The 23772-nt window shown below is 39.4% G+C and overlaps 3 protein-coding genes across 3 annotated transcripts; 2 read left to right on the plus strand and 1 right to left on the minus strand.

Annotated features, from left to right (window-relative positions):
- Nucleotides 1-2674: 2674 nt before the first annotated feature.
- On the plus strand, nt 2675-11567 carry abcb11a (ATP-binding cassette, sub-family B (MDR/TAP), member 11a; the record flags this gene model as incomplete). Its single annotated transcript, XM_079170751.1, has 24 exons — nt 2675-2886; nt 2966-3050; nt 3175-3308; nt 3397-3568; nt 3927-4051; nt 4151-4325; nt 4433-4546; nt 4665-4775; nt 4862-4987; nt 5084-5287; nt 5400-5570; nt 5679-5868; nt 6752-6818; nt 6917-7013; nt 7107-7271; nt 7360-7464; nt 7571-7732; nt 7854-8057; nt 8151-8392; nt 8518-8674; nt 8774-8971; nt 9066-9272; nt 10141-10287; nt 10395-11567. 24 exons carry the CDS (start codon nt 2675-2677, stop codon nt 10593-10595), a joined length of 3771 nt encoding a protein of 1256 aa, XP_079026877.1. The 3' UTR covers nt 10596-11567.
- A 3123-nt stretch (nt 11568-14690) lies between these two features.
- On the plus strand, nt 14691-17697 carry spc25 (SPC25 component of NDC80 kinetochore complex). Its single transcript, XM_079169839.1, has 7 exons — nt 14691-14774; nt 15091-15253; nt 15400-15465; nt 15619-15765; nt 15870-15995; nt 16183-16281; nt 16929-17697. The coding sequence occupies exons 2-7, from the start codon at nt 15103-15105 to the stop codon at nt 17051-17053; spliced, it is 714 nt and encodes a 237-aa protein (XP_079025965.1). The 5' UTR covers nt 14691-14774; nt 15091-15102; the 3' UTR covers nt 17054-17697.
- Nucleotides 17698-17847: 150 nt separating this feature from the next.
- Nucleotides 17848-23012, minus strand: nostrin (nitric oxide synthase trafficking; the record flags this gene model as incomplete). Its single annotated transcript, XM_079169838.1, has 16 exons — nt 17848-18012; nt 18098-18190; nt 18291-18543; nt 19250-19375; nt 19501-19589; nt 19731-19839; nt 20275-20400; nt 20485-20583; nt 20841-20966; nt 21047-21145; nt 21866-21928; nt 22023-22104; nt 22197-22259; nt 22470-22553; nt 22657-22742; nt 22917-23012. The coding sequence occupies 16 exons, from the start codon at nt 23010-23012 to the stop codon at nt 17876-17878; spliced, it is 1731 nt and encodes a 576-aa protein (XP_079025964.1). The 3' UTR covers nt 17848-17875.
- Nucleotides 23013-23772: the final 760 nt, after the last annotated feature.

Here is a 23772-nt window from a genome sequence, read left to right on the forward strand (position 1 = left end):
TAACTGTCACAATACTAACAGCTCTTATCAGCCTAATGGAGGAGGAGATAATGGGAAATAAGGGGCATAGGTTACCTGAAAATAGTTAAGACAGGAATTTACTCTGATGAGCCTCAGTGGTGCTGGCGGATTTCTGAAGAGACATTCAGTGACAAGTCCAGGTATGTTTTGCTTTTCTTCTACCATAAAGTGCTACATTGTGTTCATGCTCAACCAGGATTCTCCTCCTATATTTGCTGTTTTTGTCTGTGCACATTAATTGAATAATGTCAAATGAGCAACTCCTTGTATCAAAAACTTCTGAACCACTTTTAAATGTATTTTAAACATCACTGTATTTTACACTTCATGCTCACTGTAAAATATGTAGCAATTAAATACTTAATCATAGTAACGCAACGTTTTTCACTTACAGGACAAAGAAAACTAGGTGACACAGGGGAACAATTAATTTGTATTTATTAAGGAACGATATAAATATAACATGAACAATGTTCCTTAAATACAATACAATGAAATCGAAAATACACATTTGTTGTACAAAATCTCCCTTTACTTCTTTAAATGTCGATGTCAAAGCCACCTAGGAGCCGCTTTCAGGTGGACATCTGTAAATGAAACAAGCATTAGAAAAAAATATTCACTTTTAAACCATTTATGAATATCTTTTCACAGTTGACCACAGTCGTTTTTTAAACGTCATTTCAATGGCAAGATGCTCACTGGGATATTTCACAGTATAATACTTTATATTGTTTGTATATTGCTGTATGCCAAACAATATTTTGACCGTCTTCTTATTTGTACATCACTTTGTTTTACCCACTTCCTCCCCATTTAAACTGTGTACAGCTCGTCTCGCTTTCTGTCGTTTATTCTACATGTGAAGTGACCTAAAAACACATTTTATAACGTTGGGCTACAGCGACAGCCCATAAAGACAGTGTCCAACATTGACTTACACACGTGTTTATGTTTTCTGTGGGTCCATGCTGCAGTACTCTATAGGCTAACATGTTAACGCTACAATCGTTGGCATCATAAAATCATACTAATGGTGCTAATTTCGGTTTGCATTATTGGAATAATGTAGCTCAAGTCTGACGTTTATTCCGTCAGCTCGTATAATGTTCTGCCATCTATATCATGTTGCCTTCTTGTCAGTCAGTACGCACACAGTGGATGGTAACAATGACTTAATGATTAGATACAAATTAACATATTCAAATTTTTTCTTAAAGGGACAGTTCACCCCAAAATCAAAAATAAGTATTTTCCCTCTTACCTGTAGTGCTATTTATCAAAATAGATTGTTTTGGTGTGAGTTGCCTAGTTTGGGAGATATCTGCTATGTAGATGTCTGCTTTCTCTCCAATATAATGGGGATAAATAGCACCTGGCTTGTGGAGCGCAAAGTGCCAAATAAAGAAATCCTGACCCTGTTACTCAACATACCTTATAGTGAGCAGTTTAATATATGATGACAATCCAATTGATTAACATCCAAATCACAATATGTACATACCTATATATCTATATTAACCATCTGTTATAGTGAGGACACCTGCCTAAGTCGGGGGAGCAAACATGAAGAAATCAATCAAATTCACAACAACAACAGATACAAGAGGTAAGTGATCTCTTTTCATTGCAAAAGAACAGATACAATAATAGAGTTCAATAAAAAAAAGCGAGTAACAATGGGTAACTGACTATACCATTACTTATTTTTCTAGCAGACACTGAGAATGGGTAAGTTTGTATTGATTGACATCTCCCACAATAAACTACTGTATGTTTCAGAACACGTTGTCTGCAGTGGTTATGTTATTGTTACTTTAATGTACTTGTGTTACAGAGATGAGAAGAAAAAAGAAAATACTCTGAGTGTTGGATACTTTCAGCTGGTAAATACTGTGTTTTTGCGCATTTTGTTCTCAAACAGTGGTGGAAAGTAACTCAGTATATTTCACATTACTTTACATTCATATGACACTTTTGTCCAAAGGGACAAAATAAGTGCTTTTACACAACGTAGGACCAAGAGCTATCCCCAAAATGGGGAGGGTATCGCTTTCACACGGATAACTAAAAGCCTGTCCAGTGATACAGTAAGAGTGTTTAGAGATTTGCTTTTTAATTTTGATTTGTTTGAAACATGCTTGCAAGGTTGTTGAGATGTAATCTATAAAGGTGGGTTTTTAGCTTGATGAAGATATTTACATAAGTCCTGTGTATCAATCAATCAACCACTATATTTTCTTCCTGCCTTTGTTACTGGTTAACAGATTAAGATTTAACATAACAACATGCTATAAGCTTTTAAAATCTTATGTTATCCATTACAGAGGCCATTGTTCTACAGAATGAGTACTTTGGAACTTCAACTTGCTTATAATAATCATGTACTTGACAGCTTATATTACTCATGTACCTTTACAGAAGTAGAATTTAGTTTGTCAGACTTTTACTCGTGATGGACTATTTCACATTGTTGCATTGGTACTTTTAATAATGTAAAGGACCTGAGTCATGTATGTACCCCTCTACACCACTGTTATTCACCTCTTCTTTGATTTGATCATCAAGAATAAAAATTAAAACAAAGTTGGTTGCAAATTGAATTCAAATTTGTTTTTTGCAGTTTCGCTTTGCCACTTGCAAAGACACCTTGATGATGGTAGTAGGGGGTTTGTGTGCCATCATACACGGTGCAGCTTCACCTCTCATGCTTCTGGTATATAGCAGGATGACAAACACGTTTGTGTCATATGAGATTGAGGTCCAAGCACTGAAAGATGAAAATAGGACATGCAACAACAACACCATCTATTGGAAAAATGGCTCCATTTATGAAACAGCTGAAAACAGCTCTGTCTACTGCGGGTAAGTTGTTAAACTGTTCATGTGATTGTTGTTACAGTTGAAAGTTACTTCAACTGTTACTCATGTATTCTCTCTGCAGGGTGGATATTGAAGCAGAGATGACCATGTTTGCATACTACTATGTTGGGATTGGATTGGGAGTTATGTTTGTTAGTTATTTTCAGGTATGTATTTATGCTTGCCATATTCAGGCTCAATTTTAAAACCATCTTAAGAAAGTATGACTTATGACATTGTTGCGCATCTCTCACAAAAATAACTTTGTAGAATTCTGATTGTTCGCCGTAGATTTTCTTCTGGATGTCAGCAGCTGCAAGACAAATTGATAAAATGAGAAAGACCTATTTCAGAAAAGTAATGCAAATGGAGATCGGATGGTTTGACTGCAACTCTGTTGGTGAACTGAACACAAGGATGTCAGAGTGAGTTGGGGCTCTTAAAGATCAGGCTCTTATCAATTCATAGCTGGGAGAGTGTTACATACGGAATAGCCTCTCTGTTCCTTTACAGTGATATCAGCAAGATCAACAATGCCATCGCTGACCAGGTGTCTATCTTCATCGAGAGGATCTCTACGTTCGTGTTTGGCTTCATGGTTGGATTCATTGGTGGATGGAAGCTGACTTTGGTGGTCATATCAGTGAGCCCGCTGATTGGCATAGCTGCGGCACTAATGGCCATGGTAAAGTTGTGAATCAAACAATGATTTCTTAGTACTGGAAGGGACAGTGTGTGCTACAGTGTGTGGTATCATATGTCACAAAAAATGTAATAATCTTGAAGATTATCATACGAATAAATGTCTGTTAAGTCCTTATCAATCGCTGAATGAGGTAACAAGATGGGGATTGAGCCTATATGGCCCCCTTTGCATTTGCAGTATTAAGAACTGAGGGTCTGTGGTGACTTTCCCAGGAAAGGGGAGACTGTTGAGATCTCTGGGAAGTGAGATTGACCGCTTATCGGCATCGGTGCCACCATAGAAAATTGTTTTTTTAAATATGCTTTCTAATGTTTTTGTGTAATTCTTGTTGCTGAAGGCTGTGGCCAGGCTGACAGGACGAGAGCTAACGTCCTATGCAAAGGCAGGGGCAGTGGCTGATGAGGTCCTGTCATCCATCAGGACAGTAGCAGCGTTTGGTGGGGAGGAAAAAGAAACTGAGAGGTATTTCGTAAAGATCACAAGAAGTTGTTCTGCTTTGCAAATGGTGATGAGCCATAACCCCATGATTCTAAATGAAACTGATATGTGACATTTGTACAGATATGACAGAAACCTTGCAGAAGCTCAGATCTGGGGAGTGAAAAAGGGCACGATCGTGGGCGTTTTCCAAGGATACATGTGGTGCATCGTTTTATTTTGTTTCGCTTTGGCCTTTTGGTATGGATCTAAATTGGTCATAGACACCAAGGAGCTGACTCCTGGTGCTCTTATTCAGGTATGTGAAAATGAATTAATTCAACTTCTGATACTCTATATCATATCATATGAGTGTTTGAAAGTCAGTGGCCTCTGTTTCACCGTGACGCTGCTGTGTTTTTCCAGGTGTTCTTTGGAGTACTCATGGCAGCCATTAACCTGGGCCAGGCCTCACCCTGCCTGGAGACATTCGCTTGTGGTCGTGCTGCAGCGAAAAACATCTTTGACACGCTTGACCGGGTAAAATCTGACCGCTACTTAAGACTTTATTGCAGATACAATTACAGATTTGAAACAGAACATTTGAAGGAAAAGAATCTTCAATGTAAAATAACATTCTGCGCTGTTATGCTCACAGGAACCAGAAATTGATTGTTTCTCAAAAGAAGGCCACAAATTAGACAAAGTAAAAGGTGACATTGAGTTCCATAATGTCACTTTCTACTACCCATCCCGGCCTGAAGTCAAGGTACATTTCTTCCACACACATTTACATTTAGTGTACATTTTTCCCTTTTAAAAATTTAACTCACAAAGAGCAAACTACCTTTTCAGATTTTAAATGATCTGAGCATGCAGATCAAAGCTGGAGAAACCACTGCTTTTGTGGGACCAAGCGGATCTGGGAAGAGCACCACAACCCAGCTCATCCAAAGGTTTTATGACCCAAAGGAAGGAATGGTAACAATCTGAGCAACTGCACAGACACACACAGGACATCACTGGAGAAGTTTGAAGGCTTCAGTGTAATGTCACATATTTAATTGTCGTTCTCAGGTGACTTTGGACGGCCATGACATTCGCACTTTAAACATCCAGTGGCTCCGATCTCTCATTGGTATTGTAGAGCAGGAGCCAATGCTGTTTGCTACAACCATTGCAGATAACATACAGTTTGGTCGACCTGGAGTAACCATGGAAGACATCATCAAGGCGACAAAAGAGGCTAATGCCTATGATTTCATCATGGATCTGCCACAGGTACACTTACGTGTTTAAATATAATACAGAATAATTACAGTGCATACAGTTTCACAGTCAAATATGTGAATTTGGGCAGCCTAAAATGAACATGTTGCTACTTTTCCACCAGAAATTTAATACTATGGTGGGAGAAGGTGGAGGACAGTTGAGTGGAGGACAGAAGCAGAGGATTGCTATCGCTCGAGCTCTGATCCGAAACCCCAGGATCCTGCTGCTAGATATGGCCACATCTGCGTTAGACAATGAGAGTGAGGCTGTTGTCCAGAAGGCACTGGACAAGGTGAGCCACTTTCTCTCCATAGACTACATCATTGAGTGCGCTTTGACCATTAACTTCAGCAACACATCCTGTTTTGTGGAATTACCCTAATAACTGGTATTTGTGCAGGTGTGCATGGGCAGGACAACAATTTCTATAGCCCATCGTCTTTCCACAATTAGAAATGCAGATGTCATTATTGGATTTGACCACGGACGGGCTGTGGAGAAGGGAACACAAAGTGAGCTAATGGAAAGGCAAGGTGTCTTCTTCACTCTGGTCACCCTGCAGAATCAAGGCACATCCAACACAACTAAAGGTAAGATGTAGTTAGGGCTGCTAATCATTACAGTAGGGTTGCCTGCAGCTAGTCATTATAGATTCATCTGTGGATTTTTAATTTTGGATCTTTCTATGTATAAAATTCAAGAAAACAGTGACATATTTCTATCACAGTTTCTCAGAGTCCAAGGTAACGTCAAATGTCTTGTTATGTCCAAAACTCAAATATAGTTAGTTCGCTGGAGAGACAGAGCGGTTGTTATTGTTGCTTATAATCACTAAAAGCGGTCAATTTCCAAACTCAAAGCATATCTATTGCCTCCACACGGCTCTCAACATGCTGGCGGCTGGACGTTAACAGTGCTAACAGCATGAATAGTGCTCCTGACAGAGCTAACGGTGTTAACCTGAGAGGGAACCGGAGGGTGGGTGTTACCTTTCTGTGTTGATACCGTTGGTTTGGCGGTGTTATCAGCTGTAGCCGCTGTATGAGAGCATTGCAGTGCTGGCCATGAGCTAGCCAGTAGCCACGTTCACATGCACAAACATGCACTAATGTGTGTAAACAAAGCACAGAGATGCTTAGTAATGCTGTGCAGACTAGCATGGCCTTATTCTATCAGACCTAATTGGCAAGAAGGCTGAGAAGAAGGCAAAAATACGTATAAAATAAAACTTGTATTATATTTTAAGTTCAAGGGACGCAGGCAGGACCCTTTAATCCTGTACCCACACATTCCTCCCAGTATAACAAGAGATTGGTGGGTCCACCTTGTTTGTTTCAAACAGAACATGTCAAAGCCCTCAGCAGACGGCAGGAGATAGTGAGCAATCCTGTGACGGTTCTTCTTGTCTCTGTTAAAGGGCAACAGAAGCTTCAAAACTTGTATTAAAGCTGTTTTGCTTTTTTTTACATCCAGATGAGATCAGGGACGCTCTCGAAGACGACTCTGATCTAAAAGTGAGGAGCCGCACATCCAGTAAAAGGTAAAGTTAAAATCCAGCTCAAAAAGATCCAATGAGACAAAATCCAATATAAAATAATAAAAATCAATAATCTGATGTTCTCAATATTACTCCTGTAGGGGCTCTTGTCGACTGCGATCTCAGAGCAAATTGTCAAATGGCCCATTATCAGACAGCCTCACGATCTTTTCGGACAAGCAGTTCTCAACAGAAAATGTACTGAGGTTTTCTTTTATGCTGTGTAATACATTTACTTTATTCCTAACTATCTTGTGGAAATGAATAGCTCCAATGCGTACTGTTTAACAGGCATGCGAGGACGATGCAGACGAACATGTAGAGCCCGCCCCAGTGCAGCGTATCCTCAAATACAACCAACCAGAATGGCCCTACATGCTGCTGGGCTCGGTGGGAGCTGCTTTCAATGGCTCTGTCAACCCCGTCTATGCTATCCTGTTCAGCCAAATTCTTGGGGTGGGGTTGCGTATTTCATATATTCTTTTTTACAAGCTGATGTAGTTTGCTGAAGTGCAAATGACTTATATGATCTTTGCATTTGCAGACGTTCGCTATTACTGACTTGAACGAACAGACGAGACAGATCAACGAGATGTGTATTCTGTTTTGCATTGTGGCTGTGATTAGTTTCTTCTCCCAGTTTTTGCAGGTTTGCATCACAATTTGCTGAATTATTAAGTCATTTAGAGTACATAATCTCATTGTCAATTTGATATAATATATACATGTAGACTGACTCTGATTTAACATTTCAGGGATATGCTTTTGCCAAGTCTGGAGAGCTGCTGACCCGCCGTTTAAGAAAATTAGGCTTCCAGGCCATGTTGAGACAGGAGATTGGTTGGTTTGATGACCCCAGAAACAGCCCTGGAGCTCTGACCACTAGACTGGCCACTGATGCATCAATGGTGAAGGGGGTAAGTAACATATTTAAAGGCCTGTATGCTTATTTCACATTATTTATAACATATAAAAGATATAGGTTTGGTATTGTACAGTAATTACAGCATTATTTTGGGGTCGGTATTGCTTTTTCAGGCAACAGGATCTCAGATTGGCATGATCGTGAGCTCATTGACCAGCATTGGAGCGTCTTTCATCATTGCTATATACTTCAGTTGGAAGTTAACTTTGGTAATTCTGTGCTTCCTGCCACTCATCGGGCTGTGTGGTGCGTTCCAAGCTAAAATGCTGACAGGTTTTGCAAATGAAGATAACAAAGCCATGGAAGCAGCAGGTCAGGTAAGCTCCAAAGAACATTTGCCATCTAGGCCCATTGATATACATTTCTCTGAGAAACCAAAAGGTGTATAAAATCTTACATTTCTCCCGCAGGTAACCAGTGAGGCTCTGGCCAACATCAGGACCATTGCAGGCTTGGCCAAAGAGAGCTCATTTGTGGAATCATATGAGCAGAAACTTGTTCTTCCATTTAGATTTGAGAGGAAGAGAGCCAACATCTACGGGCTTTGTTTCGGTTTTTCGCAGTGTGTCATCTTCATGGCATATGCCGCTTCGTTTAGATATGGAGGCCATCTGGTTATGTCTGAGGGGTTGCAATACATGATTGTTTTCAGGTTGGTACAGTTGTTTCCTTCAATGAGAAAATCTGTCTTTTTCAGATCCTATATTGAAATCTTTTTGTATGTGTTGTGATGTGATTACCAAACATCAACCCAGTGCTTGTATGGTGTTCCTCCAGAGTGATTACAGCTGTAGTAACCAGTGGGACAGCACTGGGCAAAGCTTCCTCCTTCACTCCAGATTATGCCAAAGCCAAAATTGCTGCTGCTCGGCTTTTCAAACTGTTGGACCGAGTTCCTAAAATCAACATAAGCCACGCAGATGGAGAGAAATGGGTTGGTTGATTTCATAAATAAAACAGAATAATACCCAATGGGATGTCACTCTGCCATGATGATACTTTCAAATGATTAAGCCTAGTTATCCATTTTTAGGATGACTTCAGAGGCAAAATAGAGTTCCTCAATTGCAACTTCACCTATCCAACTCGGCCAGATGTCCAGGTGTTGAACGGCCTGGTTGTGTCTGTGAAGCCTGGTCAGACTTTGGCGTTTGTTGGGAACAGCGGCTGTGGGAAGAGCACAAGTGTTCAACTGTTGGAAAGGTTCTATGACCCTGATGAAGGGAGAGTGGTATGTAGACTGATTAAGAAGTTCATTTCACGGATCACAAGATGAGTTTAATCAATGCCAACGTCTTAAATATGTCATCTTTTTTTATTTTCAGTTGATTGATGGTCGGCCATCTCATACAGTCAATGTGCCCTTCCTACGATCTCAGATTGGCATAGTGTCCCAGGAGCCAGTCTTGTTTGACTGCAGCATAGCGGAGAATATTCAGTATGGAGACAACACATGCAGTGTCAGCATGGAAGCGATAGTTGAGGCTGCAAAGAAAGCCTACCTTCATGACTTTGTGATGACGCTACCAGATGTGAGTGGAAACACTTAAGGATAGAACTTTGCATACATTGCCATTACAAATCCTGGTTATTAGTTAGCAGTAACAATCTCAAATGTATTAAAGTATATCGAAGCAACAAAGAAACAACAGGTTGGTGAAGACGGACTATAACTTGAATACATTTTATGTATATAACTTTATTGTAAAAAGAGTGTTCCCACAGTAAGGAGAGACACTTAACTTCTCACCTTTTTTGGCACATCTCAAAAAGATGCATATTAGCCTATGTTTGCCCTATTTAGTACACAGTAAACTCTCTGCCCTTAGGTTTGGGCATCACATGATCTTCTGCATCTGATTGAGTTTGTCGAGATGATCAGTTGAGCAACTGGGCAAACTCCATCTGCTGAGGAAGATCACGTGATATGAAAAGTCCAGAACAGATACTAAATAGTGGAGAGGATGTTTTTTCAACTGCTGTTTCCATGTTCAAGAATTACCTTTAAATCTCAAATTGCAACCAACTGAATACCCCTCTGCTCAGCCTTCAGGTAATGTAAAAAAGCTAAAGGCCCTCTCTAGAGCCAGTGTTCGGTTTGTCTGTTCTGGGCTGCTGTAGAAACATGGTGGTGCAACATGGTGGACTCCTTGAAAGAGGACCCGCTCTCTATGTAGATACGAAGGGCTCATTCTAAGCTAACAAACACAGTGATTCTTAGTTTCAGGTGATCAAACTAATGAAAACAATAATTAATATCATATTCCATTTCTGCCAATAGATCCCCCTAAATCCTACACACTGCTCCTTCCATGTCTGAAATGGTACAGGTTTACAGCATTGTTGACCTTGTGACCTTTCGCTTTCTCTCCTTCTCTCAATACATTTACGAATTTTAAGAAATATGAGACCCAGGTTGGTGCCCAGGGCTCCCAGCTGTCAAGAGGACAAAAACAGCGCATCGCCATTGCCCGGGCCATCGTCAGAAACCCCAAAGTCCTGCTACTTGATGAAGCTACCTCTGCCCTGGACACAGAGAGTGAACAGGTAATTTCAAAACACCCCCAAACATGAACATAAAGCGAGGTATTCCTTTGTATAAATGTATCTTTTTATGATGTAACAATCCTGACAAAGCTCTGTTTTCCCTTCAGACTGTCCAGTCTGCTTTGGATGAGGCGAGAAAAGGACGAACCTGCATCACCATCGCTCACCGGCTGTCTACAATCCAGAATGCTGACATCATAGCGGTGATGTCTAATGGAGTCGTCATAGAGCAAGACACTCATGATAATCTCATGGCCAAGAGGGGCGCCTATTATAAATTGGTCACAACAGGCGCTCCTATCAGCTAGACGCCTGCAGACACATTATGATGAGCATATGATGAAATATATAATAATATATATATAATTTTACATTTGTGGATCATGCAATGCCGTCATACCTCTCCTTTAAAATAGCTTTCAAAGACAAAATTTAAATCAATGCATACCTTCCCTATTAGTCCAAATAAATCATTGTAAAACACACTTCATTCAAACCAGAGAGAAACAAAATAATCATTAAAACCGTCTATGTTAGTCTTTTCACTGTTCCAACAATCACCAATTCGTTAAAACTTGGTGGTTTGGTCAAAATAAACCCTTTCATTTGCAGAGTTGGATGTTTCTTTTTACCTCGCACGGCATCTGGAATATCTCCATATCACAAGATCACAAGGGAATCGCGGAATGACAGATCACACTAACATCCATCTTGTTAGGCTTCAAGTAATGCGTTTGTGTCAGTTCAACAACACATCGGACAAACAGTATCATTTTTTATAATGCCCTGCCAATTTCAGCACTCACTTAATCGTTCATGGTTTCTCTCCTGCAGGACCTGTGTTTATACTGCGAAAGTATGAATCAGTATTTTGTCCAGTGAGGATTACATAATCTCTTATGGGTCGCTTAGTTTCTTCAGGCAACTTCAGATTAATCAGACAAAATGTAATGAGGTAGAACAGAGTCTCTGATGTACTTAGAGTAGGCAGTGTAGTTACACTTTTGTGTGTGTGTGTGTGTGTGTGTGTGTGTTTGAGTGTGTGTACTGACTACCTTGGCTCTGTATTTGATACTCCTTTGATGTAATTGCGTCTGTCTAGGGTTATTTTTGTGCCCTTTTAAATCTTTTTTTAATGTCTAATTTTTCTTACTGTTTCACTTCCTGCCCAGGGACTATATGGGCTGAAAATAGCAATCTGCTAAAACCTGGTACGTTATATTTGTCCTTATTTTGTATAAAGTGCATGTGTGCATTGTTCCTGTCTAAATAAAGAAACATACATTTGGTGGAAATGTCTTCATATATCTCAAGGAAAACACAAAATTCAAGTGCCAAGTTACAATTACAACAGTAAGGCTCTCAGGCATTCTGTATTGCTATCAAACGTTTGTCACAATAACCCTACTGAGCAATTTAATGAAAATAATGTCATAACATTTCAAGAGAAAATCAACCTGCCCTATAGTGTGCGTTGCATCAGGCCGAGGCTTTAGTGCTCTGCTGATGTGGTAGTATCCCTTCAGGCCTTTTCCCAGACACACAACCCCGTTTGGGACGCAGCTGAGCGCTACTCTTCATTGAAAGTGGATCCCTGCAACTACCTGACAACACTCCTGATCAGGCACATATCGAGCCAAGTAGACCAAGACTTTATAAAGACACAAGACAAAAGAAGACAAGACAAAGCTATACATGGGTGGGAATATTTAGACACAACCAGTAATGAAGAAATGATTGCTGTAATGGTATGATAGAAAATAACCACCCACCTTTGAAGCAACAGTGGAGGAAAGCCTGGTGAAGTTGAGAGCGGAGGAGATCATCACATGCTGAGCCTATGACGGGACCGGATGGACTTCCTGTGTTTGACAGTGCTGGATAGTGTTACTGTTAATAGCATAAAAAATACTGCATACATGCTAACCTGCCCCTGTTACACACGTGATGGGAAATTGCTTAAAATATGGGAATGAGACGTAACTTTCTTGCCCCCACCAATAAGGTCGCTGCCCAAACAGAATCCTGAAAAATGAGTATCAGATTCAAATCTATAAATACAAAAAATCCTCTGAAAGTTTGAATATTATATACAGAGTTGGCTCACCATTTGAAAATAAGACTGAACCAGTCACCGATAACAGTCACCCATATCATTTTAGTGCCCACATTATGACTGAGATGGAACCACAGAGGGAAATAAACAGAGAAAATATTTCATAGAGTTGACATGAAGTTGAGGAAGTCATGGTATTCCCTGTAGTTGTTCTGGAGGGGCTGTTTAACGAGCACCCCGCGGCTGTAGACTAATCATTCCCTTTCTGTGGGCCTGAGTGACCCGGCTGCTTCTTCAGCACCATGAACCCCTTCTACACCGGGGATAGCTTTATATCTCAACCTGGTATCATAAATCATTCAACAGAGCGATGGCAACAACTGTAAGCTATTCAGTTTGAGCCCACAAGATATCAAATTATGTGTTCCCAAGTCATGAGCACTCCACATTTTAAGAGATGTTACAAAAGCTGTTTACAAGCTGCGAAGCCTTTAGATGTTTTACAGGACATTGCTTTTACAGTTGTTACATATTAGCCATTGTACACACTAAGAGATCCCTTGATCCCTTCAGCCTCATTTAGATTCTCTTTCTCAGTGAAGCAACAAAATGGACTTTCCATAATACTGCAAAACAGAGTCCATCTGACATCCACAGTTCAGTGGATCTATCGTCATGTTTTTTTTCCCCATTTAAAAAGCACAGTCATCTATGTCAGAGTACTTGCGTATTCAAAATTGGTACTCTAAAAGCTTGTAGGCTTCAGTATTCTGTACTTGATGTTGGGTATTTTGGGCCCACTCAAAGTTCCTCAGTTTCACCACAAGGTGGTATAAATTCTCAATAAAGATAAAAGTTGTATTGTGGGAACTCCAAGGTGCCCTTGGCTATATTTAAATGTTTTGCAGGAAATGTGTTACGAAATAAAAAAAACTAAATTGTAAAAAGTGTTAGTTACTGATTTGTAGGAGGAAAAAAAATAAAATTGACCTACAATAGTGCACAGTACTAAACATTCATACATTCATTCATGGACATATCACCTTTATACGAGCCTTGTAATGAAAGAAGTAATTTTTTTTTGCCGTCTTTCTAATTCAATATTTTACTTCTTAGTTTAAGTTATTTGTTTTTATCTTATTGTGGCAGTGTGCTGTGCATGACCAAGCGCTGAACAACTGATGGAGCCTCTTGTACTCTTGTGCCAGGACCACTACGGTCAGGTGGCAATCTCCCGTCGTGAAAAGTGGTTATGTTCAGAAGGTAACCTACAAATTGCAAAGCTCTTGATAGATGGTGAAGGTTGGGTGTTGACCATGAATAGTTAAGGCGAAGCATTGACCTCAAATGATTTAGGTTAGGAAAGGTCGTTGGACAGAACCTTTTTTGTTTGCCTTAATGCATTCTTTCTAAGGACCATCAGGGGGCGACGTTTCTGGATCTTAAGATCTCAGATCGTATAGAAGTCTATGAGAAAATGACCCTTCTTCTCAGTTGGTTTATTACCTAGGTAAACATTGTAAACACACATTTATGGTCTTTATAGTTTTCAAGTCTTCCTCAATACAGCATGATGTTCCTTTTGTAAATCATGGTCCAATTTAGAGTAAAATAGTCTGCTTCATGAAGTCAGGGTAGATGGATTTGCCCCAAGTTCACAGGAAGGATCTCTGACTTTGAATCGTGTTTCAAAGCACTTTTCATTATATATCAGACATTTTCGAGTAGAAGTTATTTGGCATGCAGCATGAACCTACATCCTGAGTCCAATGTCCACATTCAGGGATTTAAAAAGTTGGAGATGCATTCTCTGTGAGAGCTTAGGGCTGCCCCACTGTCAAATCGTCAAGTGCTTGAGGGCTCTCTCGGACATGTTGAGCCCTTTATGCACACTTACTTTCTGTAAGTCTGCATTCCTGAAGACTTTGCCTGAGGGAATTACCCACAATTCATAGCTTTGAAACACAGGGTTACTAGGGCAAGCTCGGAGGCGCTAAAAAAAAAGGTAAACAAAGAGGACTTGCACATACTGTATAGGTGTTCAGTCTGGCCTATTACATTTACACAATAACACTACATTACTGTCAGGGATTTTGATGGTGCATAAAAACACAAGAAATCCGAGTAATGCAAGCATAGACTTTAATACACACCTATTTTAGTCAGCCATTTATTTTATTTTGTATTAATCAGATTTTATTTTGTAAATGTAGATTGTAGTTTAAAACCATTTTCGCTAGATGGCGCAAATGCAACATTCTTTATGCCAACCACCATTAAAAGAAAAAAGAAAAAAGAAGAAGATACATTAACGTCATTTCCGGTGTTCATTCCCCGCCTCCTGTATGCAGACCGCGGATATTTGAAAATAACGACTGGTTCAGTAGTAAGACGTTAACTCTCAAAGATCAACGGTCGCCCATTAAAACATGTGAGTACCTAAATGTCATCCACGTCTACATAATCTAACTGTTAGCTAATCCGATGTCAATTTGTAAAAATCCATTGGCTTAATTTCCTGCGTAGCTAACGAGAGGTAACGCGAATGTTAGGTAAGCTACGGCTAACGTTAACTCACGTTAACCGTTAAAGTTAACGTTTGTATTTATTTCTCAGCTTCAACCTCAACATACAAGTAATATCAAATATAGTTTAAAAAAAGTGCAATGCAAGCTGAGAGTAATGTGTTCGTTGTTGTTGTTGCATGTACATGATTAGCATTGTGCTATCTGTTGTTTTTATTGCAGATTGTGAACATCATGACGTCCATCACCGATCCAAACACGAGTGACGGGTTCACCAGTGCTATGGAGGAGATCCACAATACACAGCTTAAGACATACGGGGAGATCATCGACATGACCACAGAGCTGTACCAGTCCCACAGGCAGTTCGTGAAGTCTGCACATGGTATGTTTGAGACATTGTTTATTGGGACCCCAAGTAGTTGTCGCGTTGTTCCTGAGGTCTATATTCAAATCAAATATAGGCAGTAATGTTTGCACTTATACTTCATACAGTATATAGTTACAAGAAGTTTTTTTCCTTTTGTGCAGATACGTGTTTAAAGAAATGTAAGGATGATGAGATGCTGTTCGAGACAATACAGATGTTCAAAAGAGGTGAGTTAGTTTTCATGTGCTGAATAATTCCTCATTATCTGATACACACTAATCTCCCATACTCGTTTGGAACAAGTTGTAGTGCAGCTTCAGAGGCTTCATTGTTTTATGTGAAAGTGTATTTTTTTGGCTGATGCAATGTTTGTCCCCCAGACTTGGTACAAAAAAAGGCGTCATTGAAAGGGAAACAGCATGCCGTTTCTGAAATGATATCTGAGATTCAGCAGAAGGAAATGCAGAAAGACGACATCATCCAGAAGATAGAGAAACTTAAAGAGGAGCAAGCTAAGAGAAAAGAGTGTACGTTTGTATTTCAAAATAAAATGAACGGTGTAGATCACACAGATTAATTTGTGAGTGTAACATTTAGTCACTGACCCTTGCACTTGCTTTTCTCTTTCCAGTAATACAGTCTCAAAACAAGGCAAACAAAAACAGACTGCGGAATCTCCAGAAAGCCAGAGTAGTCTTTCAAGACCATTTAGGGATGGAGATGCGAACAATCCTTGGCAAAACACAGTTGGTTAAAGGTATGCCAAACATGCATATTTGTATTCAGTAGCTTTTAGTTTTTTTCTAAATATAATTGTATTAATTAATAGCAATTAATACACATAACAATAGCTGTAGTTTGTCTCAGGTAATGCCTTCTTTCTCTTTCATTGAAGTAACTATCACTTTAGGTCTTACAGAATGTGTTTGTTGTCGTTGTAAAAGGGGAAAAGCTGCAGTTTGTTTTCCGGAATATCAACCCGTCGGATCAGGAGAGCGCCTATGTCGTCACAATGGGGATTAAAGAAGACGGATCGTACCAGAGTAAGTTACACACACGTACTGTATATCAGATAACTCTTCTGTAATAGCATCATTTAATGCAGTTGAATGAAACTATGACTTTGCCTTCATTGAAAAGATGTTGCTGACAATATTCTATATTTGTCTTATTGTCACAAATGCCATAAGAAAACCAACAATTAACTGAACATACTCACAAGTATCTCCTGTGTAGCCAAAGCCTCATATATCTTAACATTTCTCTGTGTCATAGTGCTCCACTATTATCCAAAAACTATTAAAAACATATAAATATGTTGCACTGGCTGATGTGTTCCTTCCCATGAACACAACCACTGTAGTTTATTTGGATTCAATCCTGTATGCACTGCCTCCATGCTATAAATACACACTGGAGCAAATGTGTCTTAAAACTATATTACCCAGCTGTTTTGGGAAATTATTTAGAAATGAAAACTATATATTTTGAATATTAATGTTTTAATTATGAAGTAATCATGGCAGTTCCACTGACTGTTTTAAAGTCAAAAGTATTAAGAGACAGAGTCCTTCACAGTTGTTTTTGGTCTTTTCATGGCATTTATGGACAATAATAAAAATATGGAATATCACCAGTCTTTTCCTCCATTGTAAATGGCTTCTATAATTACGTTTTTCATTTTCCACAGTTGTGTCCAGTGACCCCGTGCTTGAGTGTTTGCCAGTCTTGGAAAGCCGGCTTCAGGAGACCAATAACTTGGCAGCATTCCTGGCAAATGTCAGGAAGGAGTTTATCTCTCAGGCTCGCTGCTAAAGTTGAATGAATGGGAGAATAAAAGGCAACGAAGTTCTTGCTGCAATGTGGACTAATGAAGTGATTTTCAAAGTGGGGGGGTCCTCAGTAAATTTGGAGGGAGGATAATGGAAAATGCTTAAAACAATGAATAAATAAAATGTAATTAATATATCAACACTGGTGGTAATTTTATGCCGAAATGTCCCGTCTCATTATTGAGCATGGTCGTATTACCGTTTAGTGGATACTGCTAATTGGCATTGTTTGGCCTCGAGACAACATGTGTTCTGGGGTCTCTAAATCCTGAAAGGTTCACCAGTTTACTGTAGATGTTCTCCAGAAGTAAACGTTAATGTATTAATTGAGCATTCACATATGAGGTAAACCGTTTTCATTTATTTTCTCAAGTCATTACTCAGTGTAAGTTTACAATTTTATTTTGCTGGGCTTTGTTTTTACGTGTGTAAATCATATTAACCTATTAAAATACATGTCAACCACTCACTATAGTTGAGTTCATCTGTACACAATGTGGCATAAATAATGAAAAACACAATATTGGAATTAAAAAAGACACTGTACGAGTTCTAACTGCATTACAAAATATCTCTGGAGAGAGCAGTGAGAAAATCATAGATCCTAACTGACAACATTTATTAAACTCGATGCTTTTTGTTTTTATTAATATCTTAAAGCCATGAATATCACCAGTCAGTACAAACGCATGTTGTAGTTTGTATGAGGCTTTCAGTTGTTGCCATTACATGTTTGACTCTTTAGAACTGGATCTTTTTGATTCAGGGTGAGTTCTATAACTCAGTTGTAGATTGGTTATGTCCGTCAGGCATCGGATGATTTGACGCTGCTCAACACAGGCAGCTCCTCAACATAGGTGGAAGGGAAATGGCCTTTCTTCCCGTTGAGTTTGCCAAACCACCAACCGTTCTCTTCCTTTCCGTAAATGTCTAGAAGATCTCCTGTGACACAGAAATCCCGTCGTTTTATTAGATCGTTGATATACCTCTACTGTTTTAGATATTCTGCCCTTGAGTTGCCACTTACCTTCTTTTAAAGTCAGCTCATCGTCCTGTTCGGGTGTGTAATCGTACAGGGCCTTGCATTTTCCGATACAACACAGCTCTGGTGTTACTTGAGCTGTTTCGATGTTGATATTTTTAATTTCATTAATTTCAGGTTGAAATTCCAAATGTGCTGAATTGAAATAAATCTTTGTAGTACTCTAACACTGTATTACCTTGTTCTTTGTCATCATCATTGTGAGGCAGGTGTCCATTAACAGTACTGCCACCCTCTACAGTTCCGTGTGTTGTAGCTGGTGAAGGGACTTGGTCGTTGGCACTTGGTGAAGCCTCCGCGGACTTGAGCTGTGCCCCAAACTGAACCGGCCCTTTGTAAATGATGGAAGCTCTCAGTGATTGTCGGGATCTGAACGGGGTCCTCCTGAGTTTGACTGGACGAGTCAGTTGAACAACGCTGTGCTCGCAGTCCTTAAACAGAAGCATAGTTTGTGTTACATAAAATGCAATAACCGGGGTTCCTAACTAGAGGTACTTCTGCACATACTTTAGCTTATATGAACAAATCTAAATATAGAGGTTATTGTAAGCTGTACAGATTGTAAAGCCCTTTGAGGTAAATTTGTGATGGTGGGCTGTATTAACTATTCAATATCAAGCCTCAACAACCGGTGGTTGTAGTACGAATGCAAACTTACTAAAAGGAATACAATGTGTTGCATACAAAATAGGTTCAGTTGTGTAAGTAAAAGTATTAGATGATGGTACTTTTAACGATTTAAAATACTTTTAGGTGGTCTTGGGAATCACAGTCTTATAATACCTGTATCTTTAAATTTAATCAAAGTCACCCACACAGCTGTTTTTTAATCCAGCTATTCTTGCATGATCACATGAAATATGAAGTATGAAAGGCTGTTTCACAGTCAGCAAAAGCCTTTCACACTATCCTTCTTTTAATCCAGGAAAAGTCAAATACTCTTTCTCACATCGTCTGTCCATTATTCCCATCATGAATGTCACTGTGCTTTTAATGCTTTATTGATTATTAATATTATATTATATTCCATTCTATATTCCATTGCTGCCAATAGATCCTCTTCAATGCTGTTACACTTAAGCTACCATTACTCCAGAACATACCTTCATGTCTTGAAAGGGATGCATGTAGTCTTACCTTGTCTTTCCATTTCACAATGCTTTCACTAAACCGGTGAAAGGTCTTGGGTTTCCCCTCTATTTCAGACAGTGATACGGAGAGTTTGTAGCGAGTGGCGTCAAGGAGATCCAGTTTTAGAGTACTCTACAAGTAACAAGATGGTGTTAGTGAAGACTACAGCAAATCTAATTTATGATAAATTTAAAGTAAATATCCATCCTCACACACCTCCATACATCCATCCACCCTACACGCTGTGCACGGCTTACCTCATCAATCTGCAGTTCAGTTTCCTCGAGGTTCTTTTGGTTTGAAAAAGATGGATTTTCAGAATATGTTCTCATCAGTTTTTCAATTCCTGCAACGATAATGTTGAAGGTGACTTAGAAACAAAATGAATCACTAAGCTTTACTGAAAAACGATTTTTATCCCCCACCTCCATCAGATTATACTGTGCAATTTTAATGCATTATTCAAGGGATAATGTGTTCTACTCGCCTTCACGGTCTTTCTTTGTTTTTGTAATACTGTCCTCCAGACGCTGCAGTTTGAGTTTTATGGCCTCTTTTCTTCGGCCTTTGGCCATCAGTGATTTGCTGTCCTCCTCCTGGGGAATCCGGAACACAGACCATGCATCAGTAACTGTGATGGTCTAAATCTTACCATTGAGCCAAAGCTACAAGGTCATTTGGACTGTGATCATTTCCTGGACATTGAAACATGCTATTGTCACTACTGCACTGCACATTCATATCCATTGGGATTAGGCTAATATCACGTTTTCAAGTGAGACCTGAGAACAACCTGACTACACTACTACATAAAACAATTTATAACACAACAAAATGTTAAAAGCAGTAATATATATATAAGAGCACACTAAAAAAAACAACCTTCATGTCAGGCCCTGTCAGAAAATGATAAATACATTTCTGTGGCTTGCAAACTGGGCCCCCATCAGAAAGACACCCCCTGCAGAGACGACTGGGAGAGTCTGTGGCCTGCAGACAAGCTTTCTCAGAGCAAAACATTTCAGACTTACAAAATAATCAGCCATCAAAAACTCAGCTTTGTGATCTTCAGCTGTGATGCTGTTTTCCATCACCAGGGTTTGTATGTCTTTATCCATGTCCACCTTTTGGACCGTCTGTTCTATCTGTCTCTGGCCCTGGAAGTGGCAGATATAAGTCATAACATCCATCGATGGTTCTGTGAACATTGAGCAGGATGGAGGTCAGGGTGTCTTACGTACATGTTTGAGGGTCTGCCCAAAGCTGGACATGTGGAGGTTGTATCTACTCAAAATGTTGCAAAGAACTTCAACCCGCTGTTTCTCCAGCTCCTGTATGATCTGAAAGAAAGCAGAAGTAGTACCGTGAAGCCTTGTGCACAGCACATTCGATCCCTATCCGGAATCCTGTCCTCATCATTTGGTAAACTGACATACTGCTTAAAGAGCATTTTCTGCAACTAAAAGCTCACTGGTTCAGCTCTTATCACACGTGAGGTGTCATTGAGCAAGACACTAAACCTACCTGTTCACTCACAATAAGGAGAACAACTAAATGCCTACAGTGCGAGAATCAGGAGAGCATTTTTTTCCCGCACCTGGTAGCAGTTTTTCAGTGTGTTTTCCCACTTGAGTCTCATCTGATGACCCTCCATGTTGACATTAAAGTACTCCTCATCCACCCGCGCCTGCAGCTCTGCAGACTTAGTCAGCCTGTTCAGCATCTGTAGTCAAGAGCACGACAACAATTTAGCAAGTTTCCTTTTAATAAATATAGCTATAAATTGGTCACCATGTACGGAACCTTTTGTTTTTCTTTCTCTGTGCACATTTGCCTGTTGTTCTCAACAAAGTTGAACAAAGCCTCATGCTCTCTTGTTAATCCAAGCAATTTCTTCTTTATCTGTGTTAGACGAGGAAAGACAAGAATCCACATTAACATACCAGTGATATAACAAATTAACAATAAACTGGCTATGTACATTAGTGGCAAGGTACATAGTCCATTAAATGGATGCCTGCTGGATTATTTATATGATCAATATCTCTTTATTTATATTTCTGTATGTCTTTTATTCCATTAGAGAAATAGACATATATGTTGTTTTGCATAAATAACAGTAGAGCTTTCTACAAATCCCTCATCTGTAACAGTTACATAATGCAAAACAACACATTCACACTGTGTTATATTTGCTATAAACCTTGGTGTTTCATAGCAACAGTTTTACAGTTTACTTCATAAATTCAAAGTCATCACAGTCACTCGTGATCAATTTACACATTTTGCATAACATGTTATGAAGTCACATAAACATTATGGTGCCGTCATAATACTTTCTTAACAGTACCAAGAGGCCTCTGAGACTTTATAACCTGTCATGCAATAGTATTGTGATTTTACTTTTAAGAGCTTGTAACTGTTTCAACACATCATGATGCATTGTCAACCTAGCATTACATGCATCTACAGTGTTATACAGCAAAGGTTTCACTATATTTTGCATAACATAAAAGTTGATTGTCACACAAACCTTATGAATTAAGTATTTATGGATCAGCTCTAGGATAATACATTTCTAGCTGATTCATATTTCTGCTACATGTTTTTTTTTTTCTTTACCTTGAGTTGCTCACTCCAATTAGTCGTCACAAATTTTCCAGTTCTTTCAATGGCATTGTCAAGCTACCAAAGCGCAGAAAAGGTCAGAGACACGTTATGACAGGCAGCTTTCAACAGACAAATATACTGATAAAAAGACAAAGAAATCATTCCATACAGGTCTCTTCCTCTTATTATGCTCGTCTAAGACTTGTCGTATTTCCAGGATTGCTTCTTGCTGAAATGCATTTCCTAATGATCTGCAATGAGAACAACACACCATATTTAACTCCAAGTCTTTGGTTTAATCTGTGGACAAGCAGTTATGAGGTGAACTCGGGTTGACAACTACCTGTGGGCATCTGCTCTCGAGTACATCTCATCTGACACATGACACCAGGCACTGTAGGTGGTACTGAGTGGGGAGCCAGCATGAAAAGGTTAGAGCTGTAGGCTCATTAGCCTGCCAACTGCCTGTGTTTTGATCACATTTAACTTGCTAGGTGCATATTATTTCCCATGATGCTATTATTTCTGTACACCACTTGGCAGGAAGAGGTCACGTTGAACACAAAACAGACAAAAGACAGAACCAATTCAAAACTCAGCACCGTGTCTCTCTTACTTATTTGCCATTCCTTTGGAGGCCCTGATGAGTTTGCCAGCAAGTTTTTGTAGTCCTTTGGCATAAGTAAGTTCCAGCTCAGCCCTAAAACAGGAAGAGGTTGCAGCGAGAGACAATAACTGAGTCAAACAATAACTCCTGCCGACATTAATAGTTAGTCTGACGGCCACAACTGTACTGAACCTACCGTTGCTGAAAAACGGTCATAAGTTCTTTGCAGAAGTACTCCCCGGTTTTTGAAAATTGTTTCACATTCTGATAGAGTTGGTTATACTGAAAGACAGAGAATAAGGCTCTATGAAGGAATAATGGCCTGAATCCACTGAGTTCAAACCCATACAAAGTTAGTTGTGAATCAAATGCACATTCAAGTCTTATATTTTACCCCAGTGCCTTCCAGAAGTATAGTGGAACAAGAAGAAGTGGATTTTTCAAAGAAATACTCACAGAGCAGGTGCCGATAGGATCCTTCATTTTAAGACTGTGGCTGTTTGTTGACTTTGTACCTGGAACTTTGACCACCCTCCTCCCAAAGTCACTCATGCGGAAATCACCTGAGCTTTTGTCAGTGCCCAATACAAAGGAAAATTCCAGTGAGAGGGAAAAAAAACTTACTACAAATATAAACTCAAGCAGGATGGCAAGTCAGTCTGCTGCAGATACAAAGGAAATATACACACAATACAAAGGCTAATGCATGCTCTTATCTGCCACTCACTGCTAACTAATACAAAACAAAACAAAAGTTGCTTAATTATTTCATGTTGAAAAGAATAGGCCTCACTAACTGGCCCCAAACAGCTATACATGTAGGTAAAAGGCTTCCTTGTGCCTCACTAAACCAGCAATAATACTTTTTTGGCAACTTGGAAGCAGCAAAACCAAGGTGTAAACAAACAACATTGACATTTATCACCCTTGAAGTTGAGACGCAAAACTTGTGAGCAAACATTTGCCAATTCCCACAACCAGCTGACATGGAGCAAAACTGCATTCATTTGGAGTTGAGTTCCTGTTGACATGATGAATATATGTCCAACATTCAGTCTCAGTTTATGAAGACAACATTATGATAGCTGCAGACAGAACGAAAACAATACACGTGAAAAACGAAACAAGCTGAAATACAGTAAAACGTTCAAAGGGGAACAGTAGAGTCGAGGATAATTCTCTTTGGGTTCGTCACTATGAGCGGTCATGTAATTCCTTAGTATAAAAAAAAAGATTATAGTCACTAATACCAATAACGCTCTGTTCCTGTTCTGACTCCTTATGTGACTTCATATCTTAATGTTTATTCATT

Source organism: Pholis gunnellus (genome assembly GCF_910591455.1).
Source record: "Pholis gunnellus genome assembly, chromosome: 12".
NCBI lineage: Eukaryota > Metazoa > Chordata > Actinopteri > Perciformes > Pholidae > Pholis > Pholis gunnellus.

What these genes read in the sequence shown, in the direction of transcription:
- spc25 (XM_079169839.1), top strand. Translation starts at nt 15,103, where the DNA reads ATGACGTCCATCACCGATCCAAACACGAGTGACGGGTTCACCAGTGCT. An exon ending in CAAAACACAGTTGGTTAAAG is followed by an intron (nt 15,996 to 16,182) that starts GTATGCCAAACA and finishes TCGTTGTAAAAG; the next exon opens with GGGAAAAGCTGCAGTTTGTT. An exon ending in AGAAGACGGATCGTACCAGA is followed by an intron (nt 16,282 to 16,928) that starts GTAAGTTACACA and finishes CATTTTCCACAG; the next exon opens with TTGTGTCCAGTGACCCCGTG.